This window comes from Aphelocoma coerulescens, chromosome 26 (assembly GCF_041296385.1).
Source record: "Aphelocoma coerulescens isolate FSJ_1873_10779 chromosome 26, UR_Acoe_1.0, whole genome shotgun sequence".
Lineage (NCBI taxonomy): Eukaryota > Metazoa > Chordata > Aves > Passeriformes > Corvidae > Aphelocoma > Aphelocoma coerulescens.
Window position 1 is genome coordinate 4,240,012 of NC_091039.1, and position 26,279 is coordinate 4,266,290.

General features: G+C 41.6%; 2 protein-coding genes and 1 long non-coding RNA gene across 6 annotated transcripts in view; 1 reads left to right on the forward strand and 2 right to left on the reverse strand.

Moving 5' to 3' along the window:
* MAPK13 (mitogen-activated protein kinase 13) overlaps positions 1-1,102 on the reverse strand; it is a 12,644-nt gene extending 11,542 nt beyond the window's left edge. The window contains exon 1 of one of the 2 annotated variants that reach the window (XM_068995584.1): positions 286-1,102. In XM_068995584.1, coding sequence (XP_068851685.1) covers positions 286-308 — 23 coding nt within the window. In that variant the 5' untranslated portion in view covers positions 309-1,102. Of the gene's footprint in view, positions 1-204 lie in introns of both variants that reach the window. The other variant, XM_068995585.1, reaches the window with a different exon arrangement.
* Positions 1-3,276, forward strand: part of LOC138098786 (uncharacterized) — a 3,396-nt gene extending 120 nt beyond the window's left edge. Inside the window, exon 2 of the long non-coding RNA XR_011146645.1 lies at positions 1,101-3,276. This is a non-coding gene — a long non-coding RNA (uncharacterized lncRNA). The remainder of the gene's footprint in view (positions 1-1,100) is intronic.
* Positions 1,819-26,245, reverse strand: MAPK14 (mitogen-activated protein kinase 14). 3 transcript variants are annotated; one of them, XM_068995590.1, is made up of 12 exons: positions 25,916-26,238; positions 18,995-19,124; positions 16,821-16,879; positions 16,336-16,447; positions 15,784-15,813; positions 15,307-15,354; positions 14,750-14,864; positions 13,717-13,788; positions 6,041-6,120; positions 5,439-5,517; positions 4,984-5,157; positions 1,819-4,189 (listed from the first exon to the last, which is right to left on the reverse strand). In XM_068995590.1, the coding sequence occupies exons 1-12, from the start codon at positions 26,029-26,031 to the stop codon at positions 4,122-4,124; spliced, it is 1,083 nt and encodes a 360-aa protein (XP_068851691.1). In that variant the 5' UTR covers positions 26,032-26,238; the 3' UTR covers positions 1,819-4,121. The 3 variants fall into 3 exon arrangements, with proteins under 3 accessions (XP_068851691.1, XP_068851690.1, XP_068851692.1); XM_068995589.1 differs by lacking the exon at positions 6,041-6,120 and adding an exon at positions 8,148-8,227 and having other exon boundaries at positions 25,916-26,236; XM_068995591.1 differs by lacking the exons at positions 1,819-4,189; positions 6,041-6,120 and adding exons at positions 5,836-5,915; positions 8,148-8,227 and having other exon boundaries at positions 5,069-5,157; positions 25,916-26,245.
* Between the last annotated feature and the right edge of the window lie 34 nt (positions 26,246-26,279).

Here is a 26,279-nt window from a genome sequence, read left to right on the forward strand (position 1 = left end):
CACAGGAGGTGCATCCTCCCCACTCCCCAAAGGAAGTGACTAAGCCGAGCCTTACCAAGCCAGCCCAGCTGCTTGCACAGTGTTCTATCCCACCAGCCCTCCACCCTGCCCAGAGCCTCTGCTCCTTTCATACAGGTCACCTGCAAAGTGTCCCTACAGAAAAAAAACCCACAATCTGGGGGGTGGGAAAAAAAATCACTGTGCCTGCTTTATGTGCCACCACTGCACTGGCCCTCATGCTCTTCAAGCAGCCACAGTAGAGCCCGCTGTTCATAAAACACAAACCAAGGACAAGGCACTATGGCCATATCTGAGTAGATCAGCCCTGGCTGCAGCAGCAGCACAGGCCCGGAAATAAACCACGGCTTGGCTGGGTCTATAAATACACCTGTGAGCAAGAGGTGGCACAGCAAAACCTCCTGGTCCTTAAGCAAACATGTAACTCCTCGGTTATTTGATGAACACAACCCTTGCTCAGCTGCTTGTGCACATGCAGGCAATCAGCACCCAATTAGGGAGTCCTGAATAGCTGGGGCATGTCTGGGCTGTACAAAGATGAGTTAGCTTCAGTGACCAAATCAAACAGGGAACTTAAGAATCATGAAAACCTTGAGGCTGGAAAAGACCTTCAAGATCAAGTCTTACTGTGAGCTCAACTCTGCCAAGTCCACAAAAAGAAGTGGTGGCATGACCCAAAAATCCTTCTCCAGGCGCTCTCTACAGTGCAGCTGGGGGTGACAACCAGGGCTACAATTTTGACTGTGCTTCCCTTCTAGTAATAAACATTTCATCATGGGCCTACCCAAACTCCCAGCATGTTGTTCACACCTGTGATGGCCCCATCACTGACTGGAGCACAGTTGGACAATAATTTGCAAGAATTGCACCCGGACTGTTAAGCTTCATGAGTCAAGTAATTTATTTTATAGATGTAGTTTATATTTTTTCCCCAGTTCAATTCTCACTGATTCTAGTTTTTGGTTTGGTGTTTTTTTTTTTTTTTTTTTTTTTTTTTTTTTGCTGATCAGGATATATTGTAACTGAGCACATTCTGGAATTTTAAGTCTTGGGTGTTTGGAATTATTTTTTTTTTCTCCCAGAAACCAACACATGACTGGTCCCCCCTCTCCTGAAGCCAGCAGACAGCAAAGTGAAGAGGAAGGCTCACAGAGCTGAGAGAACCCCCCCAGCACTGTTCTTTATCTTTTCTCAAATCAGCTGCTGTGGGAGGGGGGGTCAACTGCCTGACTGGGATCAGCACCACCTCCCTTAGTTCATCACGGCCTAGAACTTCAGTGATTGTGGGCTGTGTGAGTGTGAAGAACAGCTCTGGTGAACCCAAGTTCTTCTGAGGGAGTGACACTGATAGACAAGAGGAGTTGGAAAAGCTCCACTGTGCTGATCTTTCCACCACCAACTAGATGGCAGCTGCAGAGGAAAAAAGAAAACACTTATAAATAGCAAGCAAGCACGACCCAGTCCTGCTGGGGGAGGGTCCCAGGTGCAGGTAAGCAGCGGGATGTTGCTCTGTTTGTGCTGAATTAGTGCTACCCTGCACGAAACAGAAAATAAAAGCTGGGAGTGGGGTTCTGTGTCCAGTAATCAGGGTCATAATCAAATTATTTTTGTAGCAAAGAGCTCACTTGGGACAAACACGGACAGGAAGCCCCATGGCAGCAGAGTCAGCACCAAGGCATGGCCTTGTCCCCCACCCCAGCCATCACACCCCGGATCCCCCACAGCACAGCAGAGAAATTCACACCGTGCTAAAACTCAACACTAGTGCAGGAGGTTTCCAAGTACCAGCAGTGCAGTAAATCTGAAAAATAGATTTTATTTTTAACCAGTGGTATTGTGACATCTTATCTGGCATAACCAATTACAGCAAAATCCATGGATAGGAACAAAATAGCAGATCTCGTCTTCCGGGTGCAGCTCCTGCCCAGGCAGCTGAGCAGCACGGCACTGGCAGCAGGGAGTTTGTGCCCCAGGGGCTCCCTCAGAGGACAGACTCCAACGAACCATTCACACACACAGACACACCCACACCCACACAACACCGATAGTTTTTAAAAATCTTTAGCAATATTTCCGCATGAAATCACACTGTAGCATCTACACATAAAATGGCTGATAAAAATAATCTTGCTGTAGGTTTACATAGTATATCTACATTTTCATTTGAATACCCAGACTGCTGGCCCAACAGAAAAGGGAGGGTTTTTGTCTTGATTTTGTTGGGCTGTGGAGAGTTTTATCCTAGAGCACAACAGAGCTGCTCTCTTCATCTCAGCCCAGACCTTTAATAAACGTTTGGCCAGAAGAGATCGCTGGGAAGTAGCCTGGGAAGAATCAATGGCTTTGTCATCCACGTCCCATCCCTTTGTGCTGCCTCTTCAAACATGGGGCAACTACAAAAACACTCTCTGCCCCACAGGTAACAAGAATACAAAATACTGCAAAAGCCTTTCTCCTCACATACACGGGTACATTGCCCACACAGGATGCCTGCAACAAATTAAAGTCTAAAAATGTTTCCTCCAGAAGCCCTAAAATTGGGCTCCTGAGCTCCCCAGCTACAGATGGAGCACACAAACATGCTGAGAAACCTCCCCTCCTGCCAGTCTCTAACTGTGGGCACTTCACTCATGCAGAGTCCTGGAAAATACAAAATATTTGAACCACGTTTGTATTCAAACATACTCCCTTCTCATGTTTCCTCGGGCAGAGATCAACCTGCTAAGAAATAGCCAAGAAGCTCTTATGTGAGAGGATAAAAAAACCTTCTAGTAAATGTTAATGTATATAAATATTTGTATTTATAGATATAGACAGTGAAAGGGTGATTGTGTGTTAATGCATGCTTATTTCTTTGCTTTGGATTCCAATATTTCTAAAAAAAAAAAATCTTTTCAGGAAATAACTTAAGTTCTGGCACAAGATACTATAGTCATTTCTTTAAAGAACATTTTTTACATTTTTGATCTCACAAGAAACCCTCCAGCCCAAGCTCTCCTCCTCTGCAGAGAGAAGGTCAGAACAAAGAAAAAGGTGCTGGATATGACATCCTTCCCTCGTTGAAGCCTCTAGAATGGCAGGTATTTCACAAGGAGCTGCAGCACAGGAGGAAGGGTGCTGTGATTTTATGGCACTGCCTGAGGTACTCAGTAAACATTTCACTGATGATTGAACTGCCCCCAGTGCCATCCCCAAAAAGTAAGGACAAAAATCAAGCAGCTCTACATGCACATACAGCTACAACATGCAAAAACACACCACCTTGTAAGGAACAGAATACACAAATGTGTGGCTAGCAAGGATCTTCCCCAACCTCTGTCTCCTGGGAGATAATGCTGAGAAGCCTCAGAACAAGAGGAGGAGGAAAGGATAAAACACAGGAATACCCAATCCAGGGGTTGAAGTTGTTGCCTCAAAGTTACTTCCCAATTACACTGAGTTCATGCCTGGCTACCTGGGAGCCTTCACCCTCAAGAACAGTGGGTCAGATTTCCACCCCAGACTTCCTTTCCCCTCTCTCCCCATTCATTTAAGGCACAAACATATTTACAGTTTCAAACATCATCTTTTCGTGTTCCAAGAATCAGACACTGGAAGGCCTCCACACTCTGCTGTACCAGGAAGATCTGGATGTGAATCAGACACCTGGCACTGAACAAGGACAGCCCTCAACCCCACCTTCAGTCCGAAGAAAACAGAGGACCCTCTAAGCCTATAAACCAACTTTCATTTTTTTGAGGTTACTCAGTTGTAGGAGAATTGATAAATGGCAATGATTGCAACCAAACCTTGAACTGTCACCTTCCCCACTTTGCCCCAGCAGTGCAAACTGGTGGTGCACTGTTACTCTGGAAGAACTAAGTGCAGTCAGAACAGGTCTCCAGAGGCTTGCCCCAGGCTGTACACAGAATACAAGAGCATGCAGCATGTTTACATAGACTCAGCTTTCTTCCCTCCCCCCTCCCTCCCCAGTTCAACACACACAAAACCCCTCCACTAAGGAGAATATTGTTGTGATGAGGCACTTGAACGATAATCGGAGAGTCCCTATGAAAAGGCCTTCCCTTCACAGTGAAGTGGGACAAACAGAAGAGAGCAGTTTCTCAGGACTCCATCTCCTCTTGGTCAAGCGGGGGTGGCACAAAGCTGATTACTTCATCATAAGTCAGACCTGGGGGGAAAAGTGGGATAGACACTTAGCAGTAAGGACTATGATAGCACTACTAGACACACCTTCATGCAAGAAAAGCTGCAATCTCAAATATTCTAACACTATTTTAAACAAAAAGTATTGTTTAATTAAGACAAAGAAGAAAAGAATGGTTACACCACTCTCGGAGACTAACATACACAATAAAAGATACTTCCAGAGCATTGAGGAGATATGAGTAAGTTTGAAAACAAAGATATGTTTGTATGCTTCTAGTAGTAATTAGTTACCAGGGACTATGCTAAATATGTGCACAGCATGTGGTAGATTCACTCAGTGTTAAGGACCTCAGGATCAACAGGATGCTCACATTTCTATCACTTTCTTTTGTGCCTCTAACCATGGCTTAGTTGAACCTCAGCTCAAGGGATGGAGAGGAGAAGACTGAGGGAAGACCCATCAAGGTCTGAGAGGGGCAGGCTCCAATCTCTGCTCTCTGTGAGCAGGCACAGGACCCAAGGGAGAGGATGGAGCTGTGCCAGGGGGATTTAGGTTGGGTATCAGGGAAAGGTTCTTCCCTCAGAGGCTGCTGGGCACTGCCCAGGCTCCCCAGGGAATGGGCACGGCCCCAGGGCTGCCAGAGATCCAGAATTTGGACAACGCTCTCAGGGATGCCCAGGGTGGGATTGTTGGGGTGTCTGTGCAGGGCCAGGGGTTGGACTCCATGATCCCTGCGGGTTCCTTCCAACTCAGGATATTCTATGATTCTACAACCACAAGAGAAGCTGACTGGCTCTCTCCTCCCCCAGACTCACTTTTCCATTCTTCAATCTCAAGTTCTCTGCTTTCAAAGGACTGGTCATAGGGGTCTGCCACGGGTTCATCATCTGGGTCGTGGTACTGGGCAAAGTAGGCATGAGCCAGTGCCTCTGCAGCCGTGATGCGTTTGTCTGTGTCCAGGACCAGCATCTTCTCCAGCAAGTCCACGGCTGCAAAGAGCACCAAAGAGAGAGGATTTCTCACATGAGCTGTGTGACTCGACTCTGAAATGTAAAGCTTCTAAAAGCCCAACACATATGAGGAATCTGTAGTTTCTCAGGACCCACCCATCATCCACCATTTTCTTCCACTTACACCCTCAGCCTACACGTCCTTCATAAATATAACCCTGTTCTGCAGTACTGCTGCAGTCAGAACAAAGCTTTGGGAATCTTTGTGTCCCAGGACATGCTAGCTTCAGTTTCAGGAGAATTTAATAAGCAAGTCTTACCCAGGGGATTGGCACCAATAAACACGTTTTCAAAGTTCATTTTTGGCATGTAAGACAAAGACTGGATGTAGTTTCTTGCCTGTGGAAATAAATGCTCTGTTGAAGTATCAGACAATATCCAGCAGAAAGACCAAGTTACTTTTCAACCATCCTGAAGCATTGGTTATTATGGTCTGTCTCCTTGCTTACTCTGACACTAAGCACATCAACATTATCCTGTCCCAACTAAGGCACTCAAGATAGAGGAAGAGCTGACATTACTTGTGGTAAAGTAAGACTCTGGAAAGCAGAGAGGTGCAGGAAGAGCTGATTCCCTGGTGTCCCAGCAAGGCTGGGTGCAGCCTGCTGTCCCTTTGCTGAGCTGCACAACACAGCACACACTGCAAAACCAACTCACAGCCAGGCTCTCCTAAGGCTCACAGGTCTGTGGTTGAGCACGCACCGTCCAAATCTCACATCTTCATTTAGAACAAAAATCTTGCAGAAGAGCAGATAGTTAATTGCCCACCCCATGCCACATGCAAGCATTTCATTTCCAGAAGTGGTGAACGCTCAGAGTGAAGCCCTGCCCTGCAAACCCCCTTCATCTGCTCAGATCTCACCTCGTGGCTGGGCATCCTGTTAATGAGATATGCAGGGGGCGTTCCCGTCAGACGCATGATCTGCTGAAGCTGGTTAATATCTTAAGTGCCTCGTCAAGGGCTTTGTTAAAAACAGTGCAAAAACCATTTCAAACAGAAAACAGTCGCACACAAAAGCATCTCTTCTGCAAACCACAAGGCAAAAGCCATTCAGGCAGGGTCCACTAATTTTTTCAACTACCTGTGAAACGTTCAGCAATTACACGAGTGAACACTTAAAGCAATGGAGAATCACTGCTCAGTTGGTAACTGCCAGTACAGAAAGTACTTCTGTCCGATGGAAGTAGCATTACACTACAACAAGGTTGTGTTCACATTTCCCAGCAGTTTTAAACCATCAGAGTAGATGTTTCCTTTGGCTGAGGCTACTCCAAAACATTTTTCCCTGTGCTGTGCAGCTACAGACAGCTCCAGGAAAATGGACAAAAATTAAAACAGAAACAAAAACTGTACCCTCTGCACTGGTTACCAGCTTTTTTTTTCTTGCTGCATAGAAAGTGCTTAAGTTTCTTGTGGTGCAAAGTGAAACTGGCTCACAACTGACACCTTCTGAACAGCTCTGAGTGCCCTTTGACATGGGCTGGGTGACAGAAGGCATTAAATGCAAAATTAGCAAAACATTATCATTGCATAAAACAGAGTTAGCAGGTATCAGTGAACAGGGAAAGTGAGAGTAAGTAAAGTAATGCAGCAGAAAACCAGAATTTGTTATAGTGACACACTAAAAACCATCAAACATTCAAGAGTTTTGCTTTCCCCATACAATGGAAAAAAAAAAAGAGTAGAAACAGTATTTTACTGCTTTTTGTTTTTTTTTTTTTAAAACAGACTCTTGTTTCAGACCTGGATAAGAGCAATTATTATTTTTATTGTGCAATAATAGTTAAAAAAGACCCACTTCAACTTACATATGCAAATTAATCTTTTGCTTAATTTAGTCAACCTTCCATCTTCTGTCTCTTGCTAATCCCCCTGTACTTCAAACACCAGAGCAGCCTTAAGGTCAGTTCACAGGGCAACCAAATCAGTCTGGGCTATTCAGCTCTAACCTCTCCAAAGGTGGAACATCCCAGGGCTTTTTACATTGGTGGGATATCCAGCAAGTTGACCAATTTATTCCAATTTGCACTGCACATGTACCTTCAGCAGGTGTTATTCAAGGCTAATCTCACATTTGTATTTACAGTCACTGTTACAAGAACATTAAGCTGCAGCACAACATAATCTTATCACCACTTTCCACAGCTCTGATCCTCTGCTGCACCTCACAAACAGCAGTGACCTCAGTGCTCACTGTGCATTCACCTGCTAATCCCTGGCACTGATTTATTCACTCTACCTTCAGGAACAGGTAGAATTAAAGGCCATTTCACACTGTCTTTGCACAAGTTCACAATTCAGGATTATTTTCAGCCACTTGCTGTGCTGTGCTAGAGGTCACCCTCCCAAAAGGGGACTGCAGGAAGCCTTTTTGCTGTTCCCTTGGTAAAAGGGCCCCATACAGCAACATCCTACATAGCACAAGTAGTTATATGCTCAGCAGACTCTACTGTGTGCCCTGCAATAGCTGCTACAGAACGGCACCTAAAAGGCATTTTATGCTACAAAAACAAAGATAGTGGCAGCAGTGTTTCAGAAATTAATCACACTACAGAAGGGACTGTGTGTGTTTAGAAGATAACACACCTGCTCCTATTTAGAAAGACCCCTGGGTATGCAATCTGGAGAAATAATAACTGAGACAAGCCTCAAGCTCTTAGCTGTGAAAAAAACTTCCCCAGTAACACCTGGGATCACAAAGCATAAACCCATAAACTGAGAGAAAAGTCACGAAGCAGTAAAATGAGAATATGAAAGGATGAAATCATACCATGGGCAGAGGTAAGAGGAATAAAGATCAGATACACAAAGCATAAGAACTTAAAGCCATCCAAGAGCAAAGAATTACAAAGGAAGAAAAATAACAGAAAATAAATCCCAACACATTCTACAGATAGACTACAGGAGAACAACACACAAACTTGGGACTTCTGAAAGGGCAGATATTACAATCAAAGTGTAAACTCACAGACTCTGAGGAGATTTTCTTCAAAAGCTCAGGCCCTGGGGTTCCAACGAGTCTCAAAATGAGCTTCAACTGATCAATATCTAATGATGGACCATAAAGGAAAATGCTGGGAGAAATCAAAATGAAAAGTGCAACACATCACCCTATTAATGTTGAAAATTAATTCCTGCCAAGGCCTTGACTGAAAAGCTATTTTAGGTAAACCATATTCATTCCTCTTGTTTACAACTGAATATAGCTGAGCTCTCTCTGTATCAGACAGATTGAACATCTTGTCTACAGACACCCCACATGCATTGAATCGGGCACTGCGTCCTGAACTATTTTGGAGCAGAAATCTTTTGCCCCACTGGCAAAGGCTGAATCTCCATGCTCCCTTCACCCCCTCAGGCCCCACAACAAGCTGCAGTTAGCAGGATTAGGTTGCATTAGTGACAGCTGAAGTAAAGCAGAAGGCTGAAAAGGGTAGGCACTAATATTAAGAAGAAAGTCAAGGCTTTTTGTGAACACCTTCCAGGCTAATTCAGCCACTGGTAAAACTCCGAAGGTAAAGAAATGACTGGACCCTGCTTGTACCCTACAGCATCACTTCAGCATGGGCACACCCTGCCCATGGCCAGGGCAGCTGAGCTGCTGCAGTTGGCACAGGGTCCTGCCCTGGCACCTCCTGGGGACCATCAGGGCAGGGGGATCAAAGCACCTGAACACCCCTTCTGCCCTACAGACCTGGCTGGAGCAGCAGGGAGAAACAGAACATGGGCTCAGGTTTAATACATCTCTGTGGAAAGCTCTCAGGATTGGACACTGCAGATGGAAAGAATGTTTACCAGGAACAGAGCTCCCAGCAGGCCACAAGCCAGTCTGAGCTGTCCCCTTTAACAAGGCCTAGGTGACAAAACACACAATTGAGGGGGGGAAAAATCCATCAAAGACACTGTTTTACATCTAAGTCTCAAGGCACTAAGGAGACACAAAGTATCCTTTTTAAAACCATCAATGCATAATCTCCCTTCTTCCCTGGATTATCCTCCACAGGGATGTCAGACTGTCTGTAATGTTTATATTTGCCTTTAAAATGACACCAAAGTAGTTACAGAAATTTTTTTAGTGAGTCTTCTTTTCTGGGATCAATGCCTTCCTGAGCACTTAAGATACAGATGCAGTTCCTTCTCAGAGTATCTTTTGAGTACTACAAGAACTTCAAAAACTGTCACCTGTTTAAAAAAAAAAACTAGAAAAAAAGGACTCAGAGTTCCTGCAATACTGGCAAACTCTATATATAGGAAATCATCAATGCTTTGCTAAAACCTTCACCTTTTGAGGTAAACTTTGGTCTGAAGTTTTATATATCAAATTAATTAAGAGCCCTGGAAATAGCACTTTGTCAGAACAGCTGAATTAATTTCTCACTTGTCAAGTTACTTGGCAAACTTCTAGCTACTCAAAACACTCAAAATCTAAGAGTAAATCCAATACTTAGTTGTATTTAGCATAGCTGAATTGCTAACGCTGAACTGTCAATGCTGAAAATGAAATCAGAATATCCACCGCTGCAGAATTAGCAAAGGACACTCTACTAACCACAACTGGCTCATTTAAATTAGATTTTCTTCAGAGCTATTTAAAATAGTTCTTACATCTTTCACTTATTCTTGTACAAGCAACAGTTGAAGTGCAAATTTTAGAATGCTAACATGCCACAGCTCAGTTTAAATATTTATTTTGAAGGCATTTAAAAGCCTGTGCACAGGTGTGCCAACAATTTTGCTGCCCTGTTTGCTACTGGAAGATACTTCTCAGATGAACAAGAAAAGCCACAGAATATGGAACTGGCACTGCCACAGCCATGCCAAAACCCAACCCTGCTTCTGGTTTTAGGCCTGCTGAACTGCAGCATTCTTTAACTAGACGACCCATCACATCCCAGAGAAATGAGCCACAAGCAATTAAAGACAGGAAAGAGAGTTAGTAAATGCAAAGCAGAAGAAAAACACCACCACAAGTGCATGGAGAAGGAAAGCACAGCATGCAAACCCCAAGTGCCATCTTCAAGGTACTCCCAAGGACTGATGAAGGATTCTAAAAGTCAGAAAATAACCTGCCATCACCACCAGCAGCAAATCTCACAAGACTGTAAAAGTTTATCCAGGCAAAGCAAAGGTCAAAGTTGTTTTAGCTGCCACCACAAGCAAGAATAAGTTGTATCAGAAGAATATGTAATTTCAGACTAGTTAGTTATCATGGAAGTTTCATACTACTGAATAAAAATAGTAATAAAAACACTCTTCAGAGTTTAAAGGAAAACAGTCAACTTAAAACATACAGAAAAATTAAACTAGTACAAGAAAAATCTAGATATTCTTATTTTTACTTTATATGATTTTATGCAAGTCAAATTGTCAAACAAAGCAACTTTCCTACTTACTTGTATGAATCATTCACATTACAAGAGATGTAAAAATTTCATATATGTGTTTAACAGAAACTGATCTTGGCATAAGACACATACACCAACAAGAAAGCCTCAGCTAAGCCTCCCATGCACAGAATCACAGAATATGTTGAGTTGGAAGGGACTCACAAGGATCAGAGTCCAGTGCCTGAAGGACTCTGATTTTCATCACCTCCTTTTTGGTCTCTGACTTCTTTCCCACAGTCTTGATCCCTTCTCCACCCCCTGGCACAGATTTTACCAGTATTAGAAATCCATCTTTCATTCAAATACTTCTACCCATAGATTACAACAGGAATAATTCAATTACCTTACATTCAGTTGTAATTTAGAAGTACTTCAGCAATCCTGCACAGCTAAGCCCAAATTAAACACGGGTTTTTTGTAGGAGTATCTCAATTCTTGCTTTAAGACAATTACAGCTGTGTTCAGAATCTCTACAGATTCAGAAGTTTAAACTCAATATTAATTTATCAGTGGCATAATCATCACAGACAGCATTGAAGATCATAATTTCAGAGTACAACTTTATTACTTACCTGATTAAAGGAGCTTACAGCTTACCTGTACTGAACAGGAGCATCCCCAGGCTGTACAAAGAAATATGTGATGGACTGTAAATAACATCAGAGCATTTCTGCTAAATCCTTGCTGAAAGGGACCAACACTTCAAACAAGAGAACCATCTGAACAGGGGGGATGATCATCCTGGGAAGCCATTACATATTCTGTCACTCTAATTTTGGAAATGTAAAGCTACAGAGTTGAGAAAATTTACATCTTGAGACCAAAAAGCAAGAACTACTTCAAATTTTCAGTTGTCAAACAGGAGCAGATTCCAGCAACACAAAGTCACATATTGCCTCCAAGTGCACAGGGAATTTTGTAGAACTGCAGTGGATTTGGATATACCACATCCTTGGCTACTGGAGACAAGGCAAACATACCTTGAGTTATTCATGTTAATATTAATTCCAAAGTCAGTAAGTCAGCAGCTGCACAGTGACACTACAGGAGGAACAAGAGCCTCTGCAAATCTGTGGGTACAATGAAATTATTAAGAGCCCAGAACTACCCAACAGGATCTGAACCTGGAAAACTCCTTCAACTTTCTCCTAAAATAATGCATATATAAAGATTTCAAAGAGCCTTCCAAGACAGGAAGTAACTAGAACTGACCCATCTTAATTCTGCTTACTATCTTTAGATGTCAGCAAAACTGGAGTGAAAGCTGCCAGCCTGGGTCCTTTCTAAACCTTGGGTAAGTGTTCCATGCACAAACAAGATTCAGAACCAGCCCTGCTCCCCCCCTTTTAGTTTTAACCTCATGATCAAAAAGCACAGACAAAGTGGGGAACCACACAGAAGGACTGGAAGAATTACAGTACTACAGAGTTTTGTTTAAGATGGGAAAGGATTGGGTCTGTTTTTCTTAAATCTAAGCAACTCAGAACAGAAAAAGCATTTAATTAAAAAGCATTACTGCCATTTGCAAAAGAAATTGAGCATTTAAAGTAAATCATCACAAGCATCTGCTGGGAAGGATAAATTAGTGAAGTACCTTATTATGATAAAGCAAACAAATTAGATCCTAGGAGTAAACTTCATTTTGCACTGCAGATATTAGTGGCTTTAATTTACAACTAAAAACAGAGTTGGAGAAAAAACTTCTCAGACTTGGAAAAATCACCATTTTGTTCAATTCACAAAAACCAGAAAATAAAATCATGCAGCATTTCTCACACATTGCAAATCCTATTAGCAAGTATTTTAGTTGCAAGTGTCAAGTTCTTTAAAATCTAAAGTGTCACTGTTGCTAGGGTCAAACAATGGCAACAGCTTCAAGACTTTTGCTTTGTTTGAATGAACAATTCCTGGTATCTCAGTTTTTCTTAAAAGAAACAAAAAAATCTGTCCAAACCAACCTACATATGCTGAATCAACAGATAAAAATATACCAGCTTTTGTTTAATTCAGTTTCTGTCTCTGACAACAGAAAAATACAGCAGAGATGACTACACAGTACAGTACAACAAATTCAACAAATTTAGAGAGAAATTATGAGATGGAGTCAAGCAGAAAAAGAGGAGAGGATAAAGTTAAAGCACATTCAAAAGGGAGGTGACACTGTAAGAGCTGGAATGAGAGCTTCTCCTCAGGAGTGAGTTTTGGAATCCAGATGGTTTCTGGAGGTAACATTAAACAAAAGGCAGCAATTCCAACACCAGCTTTCTTTTCATCAAGAGCTAACATACTTGAATTAACTGACATAGATACTAACAAATTAACAAAAGTTATTAAAATAAACAAACAGTGGTTGAAATAATAAACTTTGGTAAAAGGTGGGCAATGCAATTTTCTCTGGCAAATAAAAGCCCAATTTCTAGGCAATGAAAAATCTTGCCAGTAGTAAATTACACCCCTAACTTGTGTGGCTGAACAAAAATTTTAACAATTTGCATCAAGTCTCACTTCCAATTTCCTGGGGAAAATATGACCAAATCTCACAAAGTCCGCTCATAAATTTGCCAAAGTGTCCTACCCAGTCCACTTCGATAAAGGAAAAAAAATACTTTGGAAAGATCTTATCCAAGCCTTATTTTTCACACCAGTACAAGCACACTGTGAAAGAAGGTCCACAGTCTGTTTACAGCATGGAAATGGAACCTAAACATTTCAGAGCAATTTTAATGAGAACCTTGGCACTAGAGAATCTGCAAACCCCCTGCTTTCACAGCCAGGATAGCTCCAGGATAAAAAGAAGAGAGGCCAGAAGGGATGCTTCACATTTGCAAGAAACCTGAAGCATGAGAGGATTCTTGGCAGACATCCATGCAAGTATTAGCTACAAACTCAACAAATAAATTTAAATAAACTTAAAGGAAAGTAACTCCCAGATACAAACAGTATGTAAATCTAGTGATGACAACAGACAATAAAGGGGAACAGATGTGCAGCAAAATCAAGAACTTGCCTCCTTGTACTGTGAGTAAAAGAAGCCATTAATTTAAAAACAAACAAAGTCCATAACTAAACCCAGAAGTTCTTTTCTCATCAATTATGTGAAAATGAAGATCTAATTTCAATTTCAAAAAAGAAATTATTTCTAAAGGATACGGTCTGTGCCAGGGAACAATGTTCTTCCAGTCAACAGTTCAGCCATAATGCATCCCACTGACCAAATATCAACTGAACAAAATAAAACAGAAAACAAAACATGACACATAAAAATACAGTCTCAGCAGAATCACCCCATCCAACCAGTGCAAACAACTCCATCCTTAAATAGTCTTAGGCATTGAAGCAGTCTGAAATACATTGCAAGCTAACTGATACTGTTCTGTGTCATCTAAAACTTGTACAAACAACAGAATTCAAGATCAGGCAACTCTTCTTTCCAGACTATAGCATGACCTGAACACCAAAGAGCTGGGGAGGAATCTAAACCATCCAAGAGGAAGAAACCTGTTCAAGAGGACTCTGAGGAATGGATTTGCATAAATGGACTTACATAAATTCTACCCAAACCACCACCAACTATTACACTGAAGATACAAGACAAGCCATATAGGTGCAGGAGGGGAAAAGAGAAAGATAAGGTAGTGATATATGAAATTGGGGTAGCACATTTCTTTGGTGCTCTCCTGTACAAGAACTATTCTCAGACTTTGATTTTCTTCTCTGTGCCTGATCTGCAAGTACTGCTGGAGAGAAGATACTGGAAACTGTGAGGAAGATAAATCTGTGAAGAAGTGGCTAACAGGAGAGGAAAGAATGGGAGATTTACACACTTTTTATCATTTCTTCACGCTATAGCTCCAGACATTCTCCTCAACCAGATACATTCCAGTCACTTATTTTAAAAACCACTCTGCTAGGAAAAGCAAGGCGTAAGTGCTGACAATATTTTGCTGATTGCAGTTTCAAAGGTTACAATTTAAAGAAGTCTTGTGAATGCTACTACAGTGATTCTTAACTTCCATCTGACAGACTGTGGTTCAAATACCAATTCTGAAGCATAATTACCAAGACTGCCAATTTATGCAATCAGATGAAAGGGAGCACGTGCAAGGACAACCTCTGTTTTTTCTCCCCCACAATTCAGAAACTTGACAAAACAGAAAAGTCTTGTGCTGGCCTAAGGCATTACCTGTCTGGTTGTAATGCATCCAGTTCAGCATGATCTCAGGAGCCCTGTACCACCGGGTGGCCACGTACCCGGTCATCTCATCATCCGTGTGCCGGGCCAGGCCAAAATCCAGGATCTACACAACACAGAACACACCAACTACTGCAGGGCAACAATGCAAACAACCCAGCACAACCAACCAGGCAATCACTGAACTGGGGAGAGGAGAGGTGGGAAAGCTGCAAAAACAGATTATGAAACCAAATTTCACAACCTGTGAAAAGACACTAGGCTAGAACAGCGTAGGACTTGACAATCAACATCACGTCTGGGTATCTTGTCTCCAAAACAAGCAAGCACATACTAAAGCTGTTAACTCTTCACTTTCATGATGATCACTAAAAACCCAGGAATAGGTACCACATCCTTACAACTCTTTACAGCTGGGAAGCACATTATTGCTTTTCTACAAAAGTATTTTCAAAAGGAATTATTCTGACACTTTAGTTGCAAGGGACATTCGCATGGCACTCACTCAAATCTCAATCAAACAAATCAGATTTTTTAAATTACATTACCTTTAGCTCACAGTCTTCATTAACAGCTAGGTTACTAGGTTTTAAATCCTAAAAAATTAAACATCAGCATTAACAGTGGTGTATGTGTTGTTTCACAAGTCTGAAGTAGGTAAAATTGTAAATGGAGATAAAAATACAGATTCTAACTGAGTGCAAATACTAACTTTGGATAAATTATTTTATCAGAGTCACATATCTCTCCCGTGGTTTTCAGAGGTGTCACATATAAGCACAAATGTATAAAGGCTTATTGCAACACTGGTGCTGCATATTTATATTTAATAAAAAAGCTATTTCACAAAGGAAAAGAAATTATGGATCTTGACAACCACTTCCCCTGTTCAATCTTTTACTATTTCACCAAAATCATTCTCAGAAAATTTTTTGTTTCTCTTGGTGCCACGTTGTAAAATTCTATGCTTCATTTTTTAAAGATATTCTTTCACTACAGGAAACAATCTTAGAATAAATACTCACCCTGTGTATTATGTCAGCTGAATGGATGTACTGTAAAATAAGGTGACAAAATTTATGTAACAGTCCAAGTAGCCACCTCCTCCTCTCTTCCCTAGAAAATACTGCCCTACCCCAGCCCACACAATTCAGATGCTACAGTCTGTCTGCAGAAGGAACCAGCTGTGTGTCTGTGGGTTTCAAGCAGGTGGGTGTTCCAGTTTGCCTCTCCTTAGGAACACCCAGGAGTGCTGCCACCCGAGCGGAACAACACAAGTAAACAAAACTGAAGAAATGGAAAATTCATAGCCAGAGCAGATTAGAGGGCATCACAGTTCACCATCTCCCAGACTCTGCCCATAGGAACACATAAAAATGATAGGTAACCTTACTGATGCAGAGCTCCAGAGAGGCAGAAGTGAAAGAACAAAAATAAAATGTCATCCTACAATACTTTAGGGAAGTTACAGAAGCCCCAGATTGTACTCATCTGAATCTCTGAGGATGTAACATTGACCAGGAACTTCCACCCCCCACGGTGAGCTGTCACCATTCAGGGATGACAGGGTCACTCACCTTCAGTCCCCGAAGGATCTGGTAAATGAGAAACTGCACGTGGTCATCAGTGAGCTTCTGGCATTTCACAATGTTGTTTAGATCTGCTCCCATGAGGTGTGTCACCAAGTACCTGTGAACAAAGCAAACACGTGGGCTGTGAAGCAATCTCTTGAATAGGATTAGGATAAAAATTCCCCTATAAATCTCCAGTGGCAGGGCTGACTGTCGCAAAGCACGTTGTTGAATGAAACATAGACCGTGACACTTTAAGTAATGTAGGAAATTAATCCAGTGATTCCAACAGCACTGGGCAGTAAAACACAGCAAGTGGACAAGTCTGACAAGTCCAATACCTTAGGATATACTATAACTTTGTGTTGGAATTCAGGATTATTTGTGAATGATGGCAGACAAATTAAAGAGACAAATATTTCTGTCATAATCTGGGAGGCATAAGGAGATCCAAAAGATATTCTGTTGCAATCTTCAGAGAAGTTACCTACACATCATTGAATTCTTCTAGTGATTTGGCAGGGGTGAACACATCCAACAAGCCAATCACCTAAAAAGAAAACAGTGAAGAGAAAAGCTGTGAAATATATTTATAGCATACTCTGATACAGTTACTAAGATCCTTTGTGGCATTGAAGTACTTATTCCAGTAGATGTTTAATTTCCATCTGTTCAGTGTTGTGCTTTATGCAAGCTAACGAGGCCTCCTAGAATTTCAAAACCTGATGCAGACACACGTGAGTGCTCTGCAGCTCCATTTATTTGCTCAAGATCATCATGAACTAGATACAGGATATGAAAAACCACCTTATGCTCAAGCCCCTCAAACCACCACATCTTCCACGCTTGCTGGTGTGTTCTGTGCCACATAAAACCAAATGCTTTTCTTCAAAACTGAGATCTGAATAGTCAGGACAATAGCACTAATATGCCTGCCTGAACCAGGCCTGATCATCTCTGCATCTGCAGGATTTTTAAATCACAACCTAGATAAACTTCCCACGGATAAATCATGATGTGATGAACTGATAAGATGTATCTCTCTCTATAAAAATGACTTAACTTCCTTACTCTTAAAGCTACATAGGCTCTTTGCAATGCCAATCAAAAAATATTAATGAATCTCAGACAGTTGTAGTCACAAACTAATTTTCATTGCCTGATTAGCCTTTTTTTGTGTGTCAATAGATAAATCAAAGCCTTCCTGTTTGAAGAATATCTCAGCTATGAGAAAAGGTCCAGAAAGAAATTCCTGGGTACTACTGAGGTTTTTCACAAGGGCATGTCATGATAGGACAAGGGGTAGTGGCTTTCCACTGAAAAAGGGTAGATTTACACTAGGTATTAGGAAGAAATTCTCCCCTGTGAGGGTGGCGAGGCCCTGGAATGGATTTCCAGAGCAGCTGTGGCTGCCCCATCCCTAGAAATGTCCAAGGCCAGGTTGGATGGGGCTTGGAGCAACTTGGTCCAGTGGAAGATGTCCCTGTTCATGGCAGGGGGTGGCACTGGATGATCTTAAGGACCCTTCCAACCCAAAGCACTTGAGAGTTCTATGGATATTAAGCAGGATCAAAAGTTACCTCTACTGCTGAGACAATGGTATCACACAGGAAGAACTACTGACAGTAACACACATGCATCAGAAGTTCCTGTGATGTGAGCCACACTAAAAACATCAAGATGATTTATGGGATACCAGCTGCTGATTGCAGTGGTTAGAAACCACACCACATAACCATTGGTACCACAGCAGAAGCTCTGAACAGACCAGCCAAGGAGATCCTTACAATGAAACTATGCTTGCTTGGCTTTTTGTGCTAGGTAAACACCCTGGCTTTGCTCAGTTCATGTCCAAAGAGTACCTCCCTTCTGTCAAGTCAGAGTTCACTGGAACAAAAGAAATCAAGAGCCTTCTTTTCTTCTTGATGCTCTGACAGCTCTACCAAGAGCTCGTTATGAGAATTTTCACTCCACTGCACATAGAATTTGCTCCCAGCACCATGCAGTACAAATATGTTGGCATGGTAATGTCACACACAGAGGAGACTGGTCAGGCAATTGTCTTCTATACCAAATGGAAGTTTTACCAAAAAATAGTTCAACATAACATTTGCCACACTTATGGTTTGTTTCTTTGTTGATGATTTAAGTGGATGGCTTGTATGAACAGCCATCTCATTTCCACCCCTTCATCACCACCCCTTTTTTCCTCCCTATTTTACCCACAGCAATCTAGTGAATGTCTGCTTCATAACTTCCTGAAACAGGCAAGGCGAAAAAAAATTATTAAAAACACTCCAGAAGACACTAAAAACAAGCTTTGGGATTTTCTTTCTTTAAATAAATGCTTAACATAACAAAAACTGCAGTTTACTACTAGTAACCAGGAGAATGCAAGTGACTTATGAACTTGCTAAATAACAATTTTGAGATTATTCTAGAAAATATTAAGATTTTTTTAAATACAAAATGAGTTATTGTGGGGATTTTTAGGGTTGGTTTTGTTATTCTGCATGATTTTCCACAGCTATAATCCCTTGGACTACCACAACCTTTTAGCATTTAGCATTAGGAAAAAAACCCGCAACAAGATATTTAAATGCAATCCTGATGGATGCTCGGTCCAGCTTCAGGAAAGCATTCCATACCCTCTCCCTCAACTCACATTTTCGTGTTTCATGTGCTTGAGCAGCCGCAGTTCCCGGTAGGTCCTCTTGGCGTGGATGATGGACTGGAATGGCCGGGAGAGCTTCTTCACAGCCACACGCAAACCAGTTTTTGTGTCAAAGGCAGAACTGCAACAGAGAGTAACCAAATTAACAAAATCAACTTTTTATGAACGCCTTCAAATCCACACTTATTCTAGATGGAGTTATCTAGACACTGAGTCACAGGCAACACCATTGCACCAATGAAAATGATTTCTAGGTATCCTGGTCCAGAACCTGCACACCACCCAAAATCCCCACATATTTACACAACTGCTGGTTTCTGCAGAAAATGTTTAAAAGATGAGTCTTGTCCACACAGTAAAGGGAAATCTTGTTGAAAAAAAGAGAAATGTTTATGACTCTGCTGTCTAAAGTGCTCTTAAACATAATTATGCAGTAAAACTCTGGAGAGAAGAGTACTTATAAATACTATCACAATTCCTAAACATACTTTCATACCCCACACTTGATCAAAAAATGCTATGCTCAAAATACTATTTTCAGGGTTTAAGTCCATACAAAAATCCAAGACTTGTGCCTAATAAAATCAGTTATGACTGCTGTCAATCATAATTGAAGCTGAAATTAAGTTTCTTCAGTAAATCACATCCAATCCCCAAGTTCTGTTATACAAAAATGCATGTGAATAAATGATACATAGCTGTACATTACCAAAACTTGTCCCTTTAGCAGAAACTTTGTACATACAAATAGTATTTCTTCTTAAGAGTCCATAAGAACTTATTTAATCCTACTCAGCAACTAAAAATATATATATACACACGCACATATATATTTTGTACTGTAAAATTATATTTTCTGAATTAATTCCTTATGCAACTTATAAAGCTCTGGTCTGTCCAAAAGGAAGGAGGAGGAGAAAGAGAGGATGTGAAATCAACACTTGACTCAAGTAAAGAGTCATACAAGGACAATACTGGTTGATTTTCCTGCTGTGTTTATGATTCAGGTGAACTCCTGATTCCATTTAAAAGTGAGTATGCATAGTTCTTGATAAATATCAAGCAAAAATAAATGCTACATATTTATAAAGGTAAAGTGTGAAATATAAAGCTTAGCTAATGGAGCTCAAAACAAATCACACGAGTTGTCCTAGAATAAACCCACAACTGCATATGCAAGCCACAACACCCACCCCACCAAAGGAGCTATTTGAAATAAATGTAGCTGTCATTTACTTTTAAAGCAACCACCTGGAATAAACCTACAAAAAGACTCTTTATCTCAAATTTGCCCAGTTTCCAAGGAATTTGGTAAGTGAAGTTTATGAGAAATAGAAAACACAACACCAGCACCCTTCTATGACCAGTGACCGTTCCTCCAGGCCCTGCCAGGGAATGGAAAAACCCACTGTGCACAGTGGGAGAAGAGCATCTCCCTTTCTATAAAGGGCATCCACACAGAGGAAAGAGCTCTCTGGAAAATACACAGGAGTACACCAGGTCACAGGAGCAGCAACCTGCCAGAGCTGAATTACTCAAGCTACATCACACTGGCTCAAAAAACACCCTTTAGCAACTGCTTCCACATACAAGCTATCCTTTACACCTCAGCCTGGCAGACAAAAGAAGCCATCAAGCATTCATTTTTTAATGTTGATTTCAAATTGTCAAGTTTTCACACATCACTAGAAAAAAAAAAATCAATATTTAAGTGGCAATACTTCATGAAATGTAGAATTCAATTTTTTTTTCAGCCTCAGGTAAAATTCACCATCTTGCAGTACTCAAATACCCCTAGTTCGGCCTGAAATTACGTGCCAGTATTTTACTGATGTGTAAGGTGTTTTCTAGGACTTAGAGCAAAAATAAGCATAGTCATCATCATTCAACACATGCTGTTATAAATTAGTCATGACTCTTCACCAGTTTGCAAACATTTCAGGTACAAAATACAGCATATACCAGTAACTCTTTCATCTTGCAAAGAAGGGAATCCTCTGCATCTCAACCACCTCCACAGCTCCAGAGTCAAATTTCTCTTTCGGTTTCCAAAATATTGAAATTTCAGAGCCACCAGACGTAAGATCAGCTATTTTCAGGATTCAGATGAATTTCAATTTCACTTTTTTTTTCTTCTAATGACATTTTTGGGGGTCATATCAAGTCACTGTGCTGTTGTAGTAGCTGTACAACCTCCAAGGGAATTACAATCAGCAGTACTGGTTAAACAGCACAATGCACAAGCCCAGGACAGAAAATTCTGTATTACTGCACATTCACAGTCTAGACTTAAAGTCAGAACACGAAGGTTGGTCATATTTGTGGCCTGAAGACTATTTCCCCACAGATAAAATCATGCTGAATATTTTTCTGTCAATACAGATAACTGGTTAATGGTTCGTGCAGAGCTACAGAACAGCTGTCAGCTGGAGAACATTTTAAAGAACACTAAGCTGCCTTTCATCACAGACTTAAAACAGCTGCATTAAACTGATCATATTTCAGCTAAAGAAGCCCAATTAGGAAAAAATTGCATGATCCACAGTTTTAAATCCCTTTTAAAACAAGATCAGCACAAATTCAGAATTTATCACACTTTTTTTTAACCTCTTACATGTGCTATGGCAAATGTACTGCATCCACCTCACCCTAAGCGGGCTAAAATTACAATTCTGATCTAACCTGAATTGAATCCAGAACACAGGAGGTAGAAGAAAACAATTATTTTAGAGAACCTATCCACTGATCCAAATTAGATCTTAGAAGAAACATTCAAAGCAGTCTGAGGAACTAAAGGACGCACAAAGTTACTTATGAGCACAGTTTATTTAAATATTAGATAATCAGAATGTTAATTTTTATGCAAAGGCTATTTTGCTAAATATATGCTGCTCATTGCTAGTGCCTTTGCAAATACCCAAGCTAACTGACTCTCTTTAGTGCTACCTCTCAAGTTAATGTATGGACCCCTCATCAGACAGAAAAACACAGTTAGTACCTGACAGTTCATTATTGACTTCAGTCACTTCTATACTTGCATTTCAGTGATTACCCTCCCAGCACATTATAGAAGTTGCAAATACCATTCTCCTGTGTTGCATTAGCTTCTGCTTCCAAGAAAGCTGTAATAAAAATCTCCCTATAGGACACGTGCTCATACTAATTTCCCTTCTTAATATCCCAAGTTCCCATACAGTGCAAACTCCTTGCCAGCACTTTCAGAGCTCTGCTCACAGCTTTTCTGTGCCTGCCCTTCTCCTACTCAACTCCCCCTTCCTCACACATCTTCTGCCAATCTTTCCTGTATGGCTGCTCCATCCCACTCAGTTTTACCCTTCTGTTCCTATCACTCCTCACAGATCTACCACACCTTGCTGGAGGAGCAGGCACCCGTCCCTCCAAGCACACACAGGCTTTGGAGGCACTTGCATGCTTTGATAAGGGATTAGAAGAAATCCACGGAGGAACTGTTTCTACACAGCTGATATTTAGGGTTATTTCATTTCCTCTGGAACCTAATGTTTTAAAATTTCTTAAATCTATAATGTTTTTCTGGGAATTCTCAGTATCCAAGAAATTCAGACTCAGTGTTAGTACACCTGTGGATTGAAATGGGAAGAAATCACAGGTTTTGGAAGGGCTGTATCACCTGACAGTCTACCAAAAAAAAAAAAATAAAAGCTAAAAAAAGTCTTACACAAGATTTTGAGGAAGAGTAAGTCTTGGCTGTTCAATTATTTCCAAATTAATTAAGGCAATACAGATAGCTTGCAAAGCAATTAAACCAAGCCCATTATTTTACAAAGGCATTAATACAACAAAGAACAGCTGCTAAAAATATAACAATTAAGTAAACTAAGAATATACCAAATGTGCTTCACAGCATCTCAGAAACTGATGGCAAAAATTGTGAAAACACCATTTTGCTTAGCTCAGAGCTGGCTGAACTGATGCCAGGAGTCGAGACTTCCCTCCAGCACACGCAAGAAATGAAGCAATCCTCCAACCAAAGCGTGAGTCACCAATCAATCCCATCTCTGTTCAGCAACTTCCCACTGCAAGATTTGTATTGTCTAGGTCCCTCTCCTCCTTACGTGAAATATTACAAAATGGATATATCAGGAACCATTTTTTTCCCCAATGTAGGCTTGGTTACAAAAGCACGCAAAAGCCTGTGTTGTATAAATATACAAAACTGTTGCGAGAATGAATGAAACAGCATTTCAAACAACAGATGCCACGACAATTGTTACGTGACTTAGTAAGAATCAATCTGAGGATACGTGTAGATTTTTCTCAAAGTTTTTGGAACTGAATCCCTATTTGTATCTCTAACACTTCGAGTTTTTAAAAAATGGATCCTGAAAAATACCTGAGCTGGCCACTGGAACCTCCTTCTTCCAACACTGCACATCACCCTTCAGAAAACACTGCAATATATGCTCTCACTTCAGGCACATGTCTCAGGTGTCTCACTCAGGCTGCCTGCAGAAAATGCCTCTCCCTCCATCCACTGACTCCACAAGAGTCAGGTTTGTGTATTAGCATGTTCCAAGCCATACTCACAGCACAGTCAAGCAGCCCACAACAGCACCACAGTCTAAGTGACTCATCTGCCAGCTTAATGCTTTCTTTTTTATTCATTTTCTCCTCCACTTTCTAGAGATTCTTCATTTTCAAATGCCTCATTCTGACAACTAAAACAACAGAGAATTTGATTACATTTGAATATAATAATGCACTGAACATACATGGAAGTATATTTAACCATTTTGTTTAAGGATTGCTAAAACACCACTATTTACTGTCCCAACAGGGATACACCAAACTCCAAGTCTCAAATGACACTAGGTCACTTTTTATTGGGGAGAAAAAAAAATCTCTAAAGGGACAGAGAGCGGAGCAAGTCTTTGCAGGAATACCCTAAATAATATGCATCACTGCTTATAGCTTAATAAACTACCAAAAATATGCAAAGGTTTTTGTTGTTTTCTTGAATTTTTCAATTCTGACATACTTTCCATATCACTATATCTTTTCTGAAAACTATTTTTAGAAGAACATACAGGAAGCCATTAACATGGACTGTAAAAAGAATCTGTGCCACATGTCTGAAATTGCTTCCAATACAAAACTGTTTCATTTGGTCTGAACAAAGTTGCACAATCTTTGAAAGTTTTGACACAGCAAAACAGGAAATTTCATGAGGCAAACTCTTTAGTTACTGGTTGTGAAAACAAACTTTGCAAGTATTATATGTACAGCAGAGATTGCAGGGAGGGGGAAAAGACAAAGGGAATGGGGTGTACGATGTAGGATCAACCTTAAAACACAAAGGACAAGGCACCAAGCAAAATAATTTCCCATTACATTTCAGGAGTTGCATAACTCTGTGACACTTACAGGGGTATTTATCAGCTGTGTCAACAAGATCCTTCTTTCACCAAATGAAACCTGTCTATTCCCTTCCAATCAAAATCATTCTATGATTATGTTCAAAAAAACCAAAATAAACAAAACACCTCAGCATGTATACTGGTTATTCTTGCTACAAAATTGACCAGCCTGTTTTAATTTTATAAAATGCAAGCATCTGCACACTTCAATCGCAGCATTTTAAGAAATGCATGTTATTTAAGCTCAACTTACCAACAATTTTATAACCAGTTAAGATCAGCTGAGAGTATTTCATTAAAACTGTAGCACATGCAAAGCAACTTATTTTCTTTACTAGCAGAATGCAGCATGCATCCCTGCTTATAATAAAAATGATATTCATAACATAAATTTGCACACTGTGTTCATAGAAACATATGCATGCCTGCTTGAACACAACAGCAAAGCAGCTACGTAATTATGCACCCATATTTCAAAATTCTGACCGCACTTTGACAGAACCAAAGAACAGGGAATAAAAACCAGAATGGTCACGTGAAAGATGTTTCTTAGTCAAAGGAGGCAGTAATCTGTGAACACTTTACTAAATGATCGGTAAAGTCTGGAGTCAAACTGATTCAAATACTACCTTGTCTTAAAACTAAAGCAAAGTATGCAGCTCCATTTATGTTTAATGATCCACCATACTTCAGCAGAGAAGCTACAAATTAAGGACGTATTGTACCTCACACATGTGGCCTGGCTTGTTCCTGTTAGGTAAGCATTAAAAACTAAACTCTTCAAGCTCCCTGTATTTCTGCAGGTCTCATACCAGGACTTCACTCTCTCTGGGAGCACACACTGCAGTAATTCTATAGCAATAAAACGAGTCTTCCAGTGTTCATCTATTATTGCCAAGACAATATCGGCGCTTGTAAATCCACTATAACAAGTCAGGGATACAAAAGCTCTCATAGCCTTCCCTCTACTTCTTGCTTATCAACAAATTCCAGATAAAAATACAATTGCCTTAAGTATAATCTATCTTTCAGGTCCAGAAAGAAACTGGGACAAGAGCTGCCAAGCCCTCAGCTCTACAAAGCCAGCTATGGGGGGCTTACCAGGCTCCATCCCTCTGCACTCCTCACCTACTGGCTACAAGAAACCACACAGAAATATGCCCCTATGAGATCATTCGGGGGGGTGGGGGGCCGGGAACGACACACTATTATCTTCCCCTGCAAAAATGTTTCAGAGCCACCTGCCATGTGGTGCAATCCCCGACGCATTCCAAAGACGAGACTGCGGCTTCCCGGCAGCACCGCGCGTAAACCCGGGAGGAAAAATGCCTCTTGCAGGAGGCTGGTGAAGAGCTAGGGGAGAGGAACCCCCGGGGAACAGACCAGCCCCGCTCGCCGCGGTGCCCGCCCCGCACGGATCCCGCCGGGGGTCCCTGCAGGGCAGAGGGGGCCGAGGGGCGGGGCAGCGACCTAACGCGACCTCCCCCGCACAGTCCGGTCCCCTCCCAGCACTCACCAGACGGAGCCGTAGGCCCCGGAGCCGACCGGGGAGAGGTTCTGGTAGCGCTCGGGCACCTCCCACACCGTCTTGTTCAGCTCCTGCCGGTAGAACTTGGGCCGCTCCTGAGACATCTCGGTTGCGGAGCCCGCCCCGCCCGGCCCGGCGGGAGGGGGAGGCTCTGCCCGCGGCTGCAACAGCACCGCCGCCGCCACTACCTCCTTCTCCTCCTCCTGCAGCAACAGCAGCAGCGACTTCTTCCTTCCTTCCTTCTTTCGCTCCCTCCCCTCAGCGCTCCCGGGTGGGGGCAGCCCCGCAGCAGCGACGCCCCCGCTGGCCCCTCACGCCCCGCCCCGCGCTGCCGCTGCCCCCCCTCCCACAG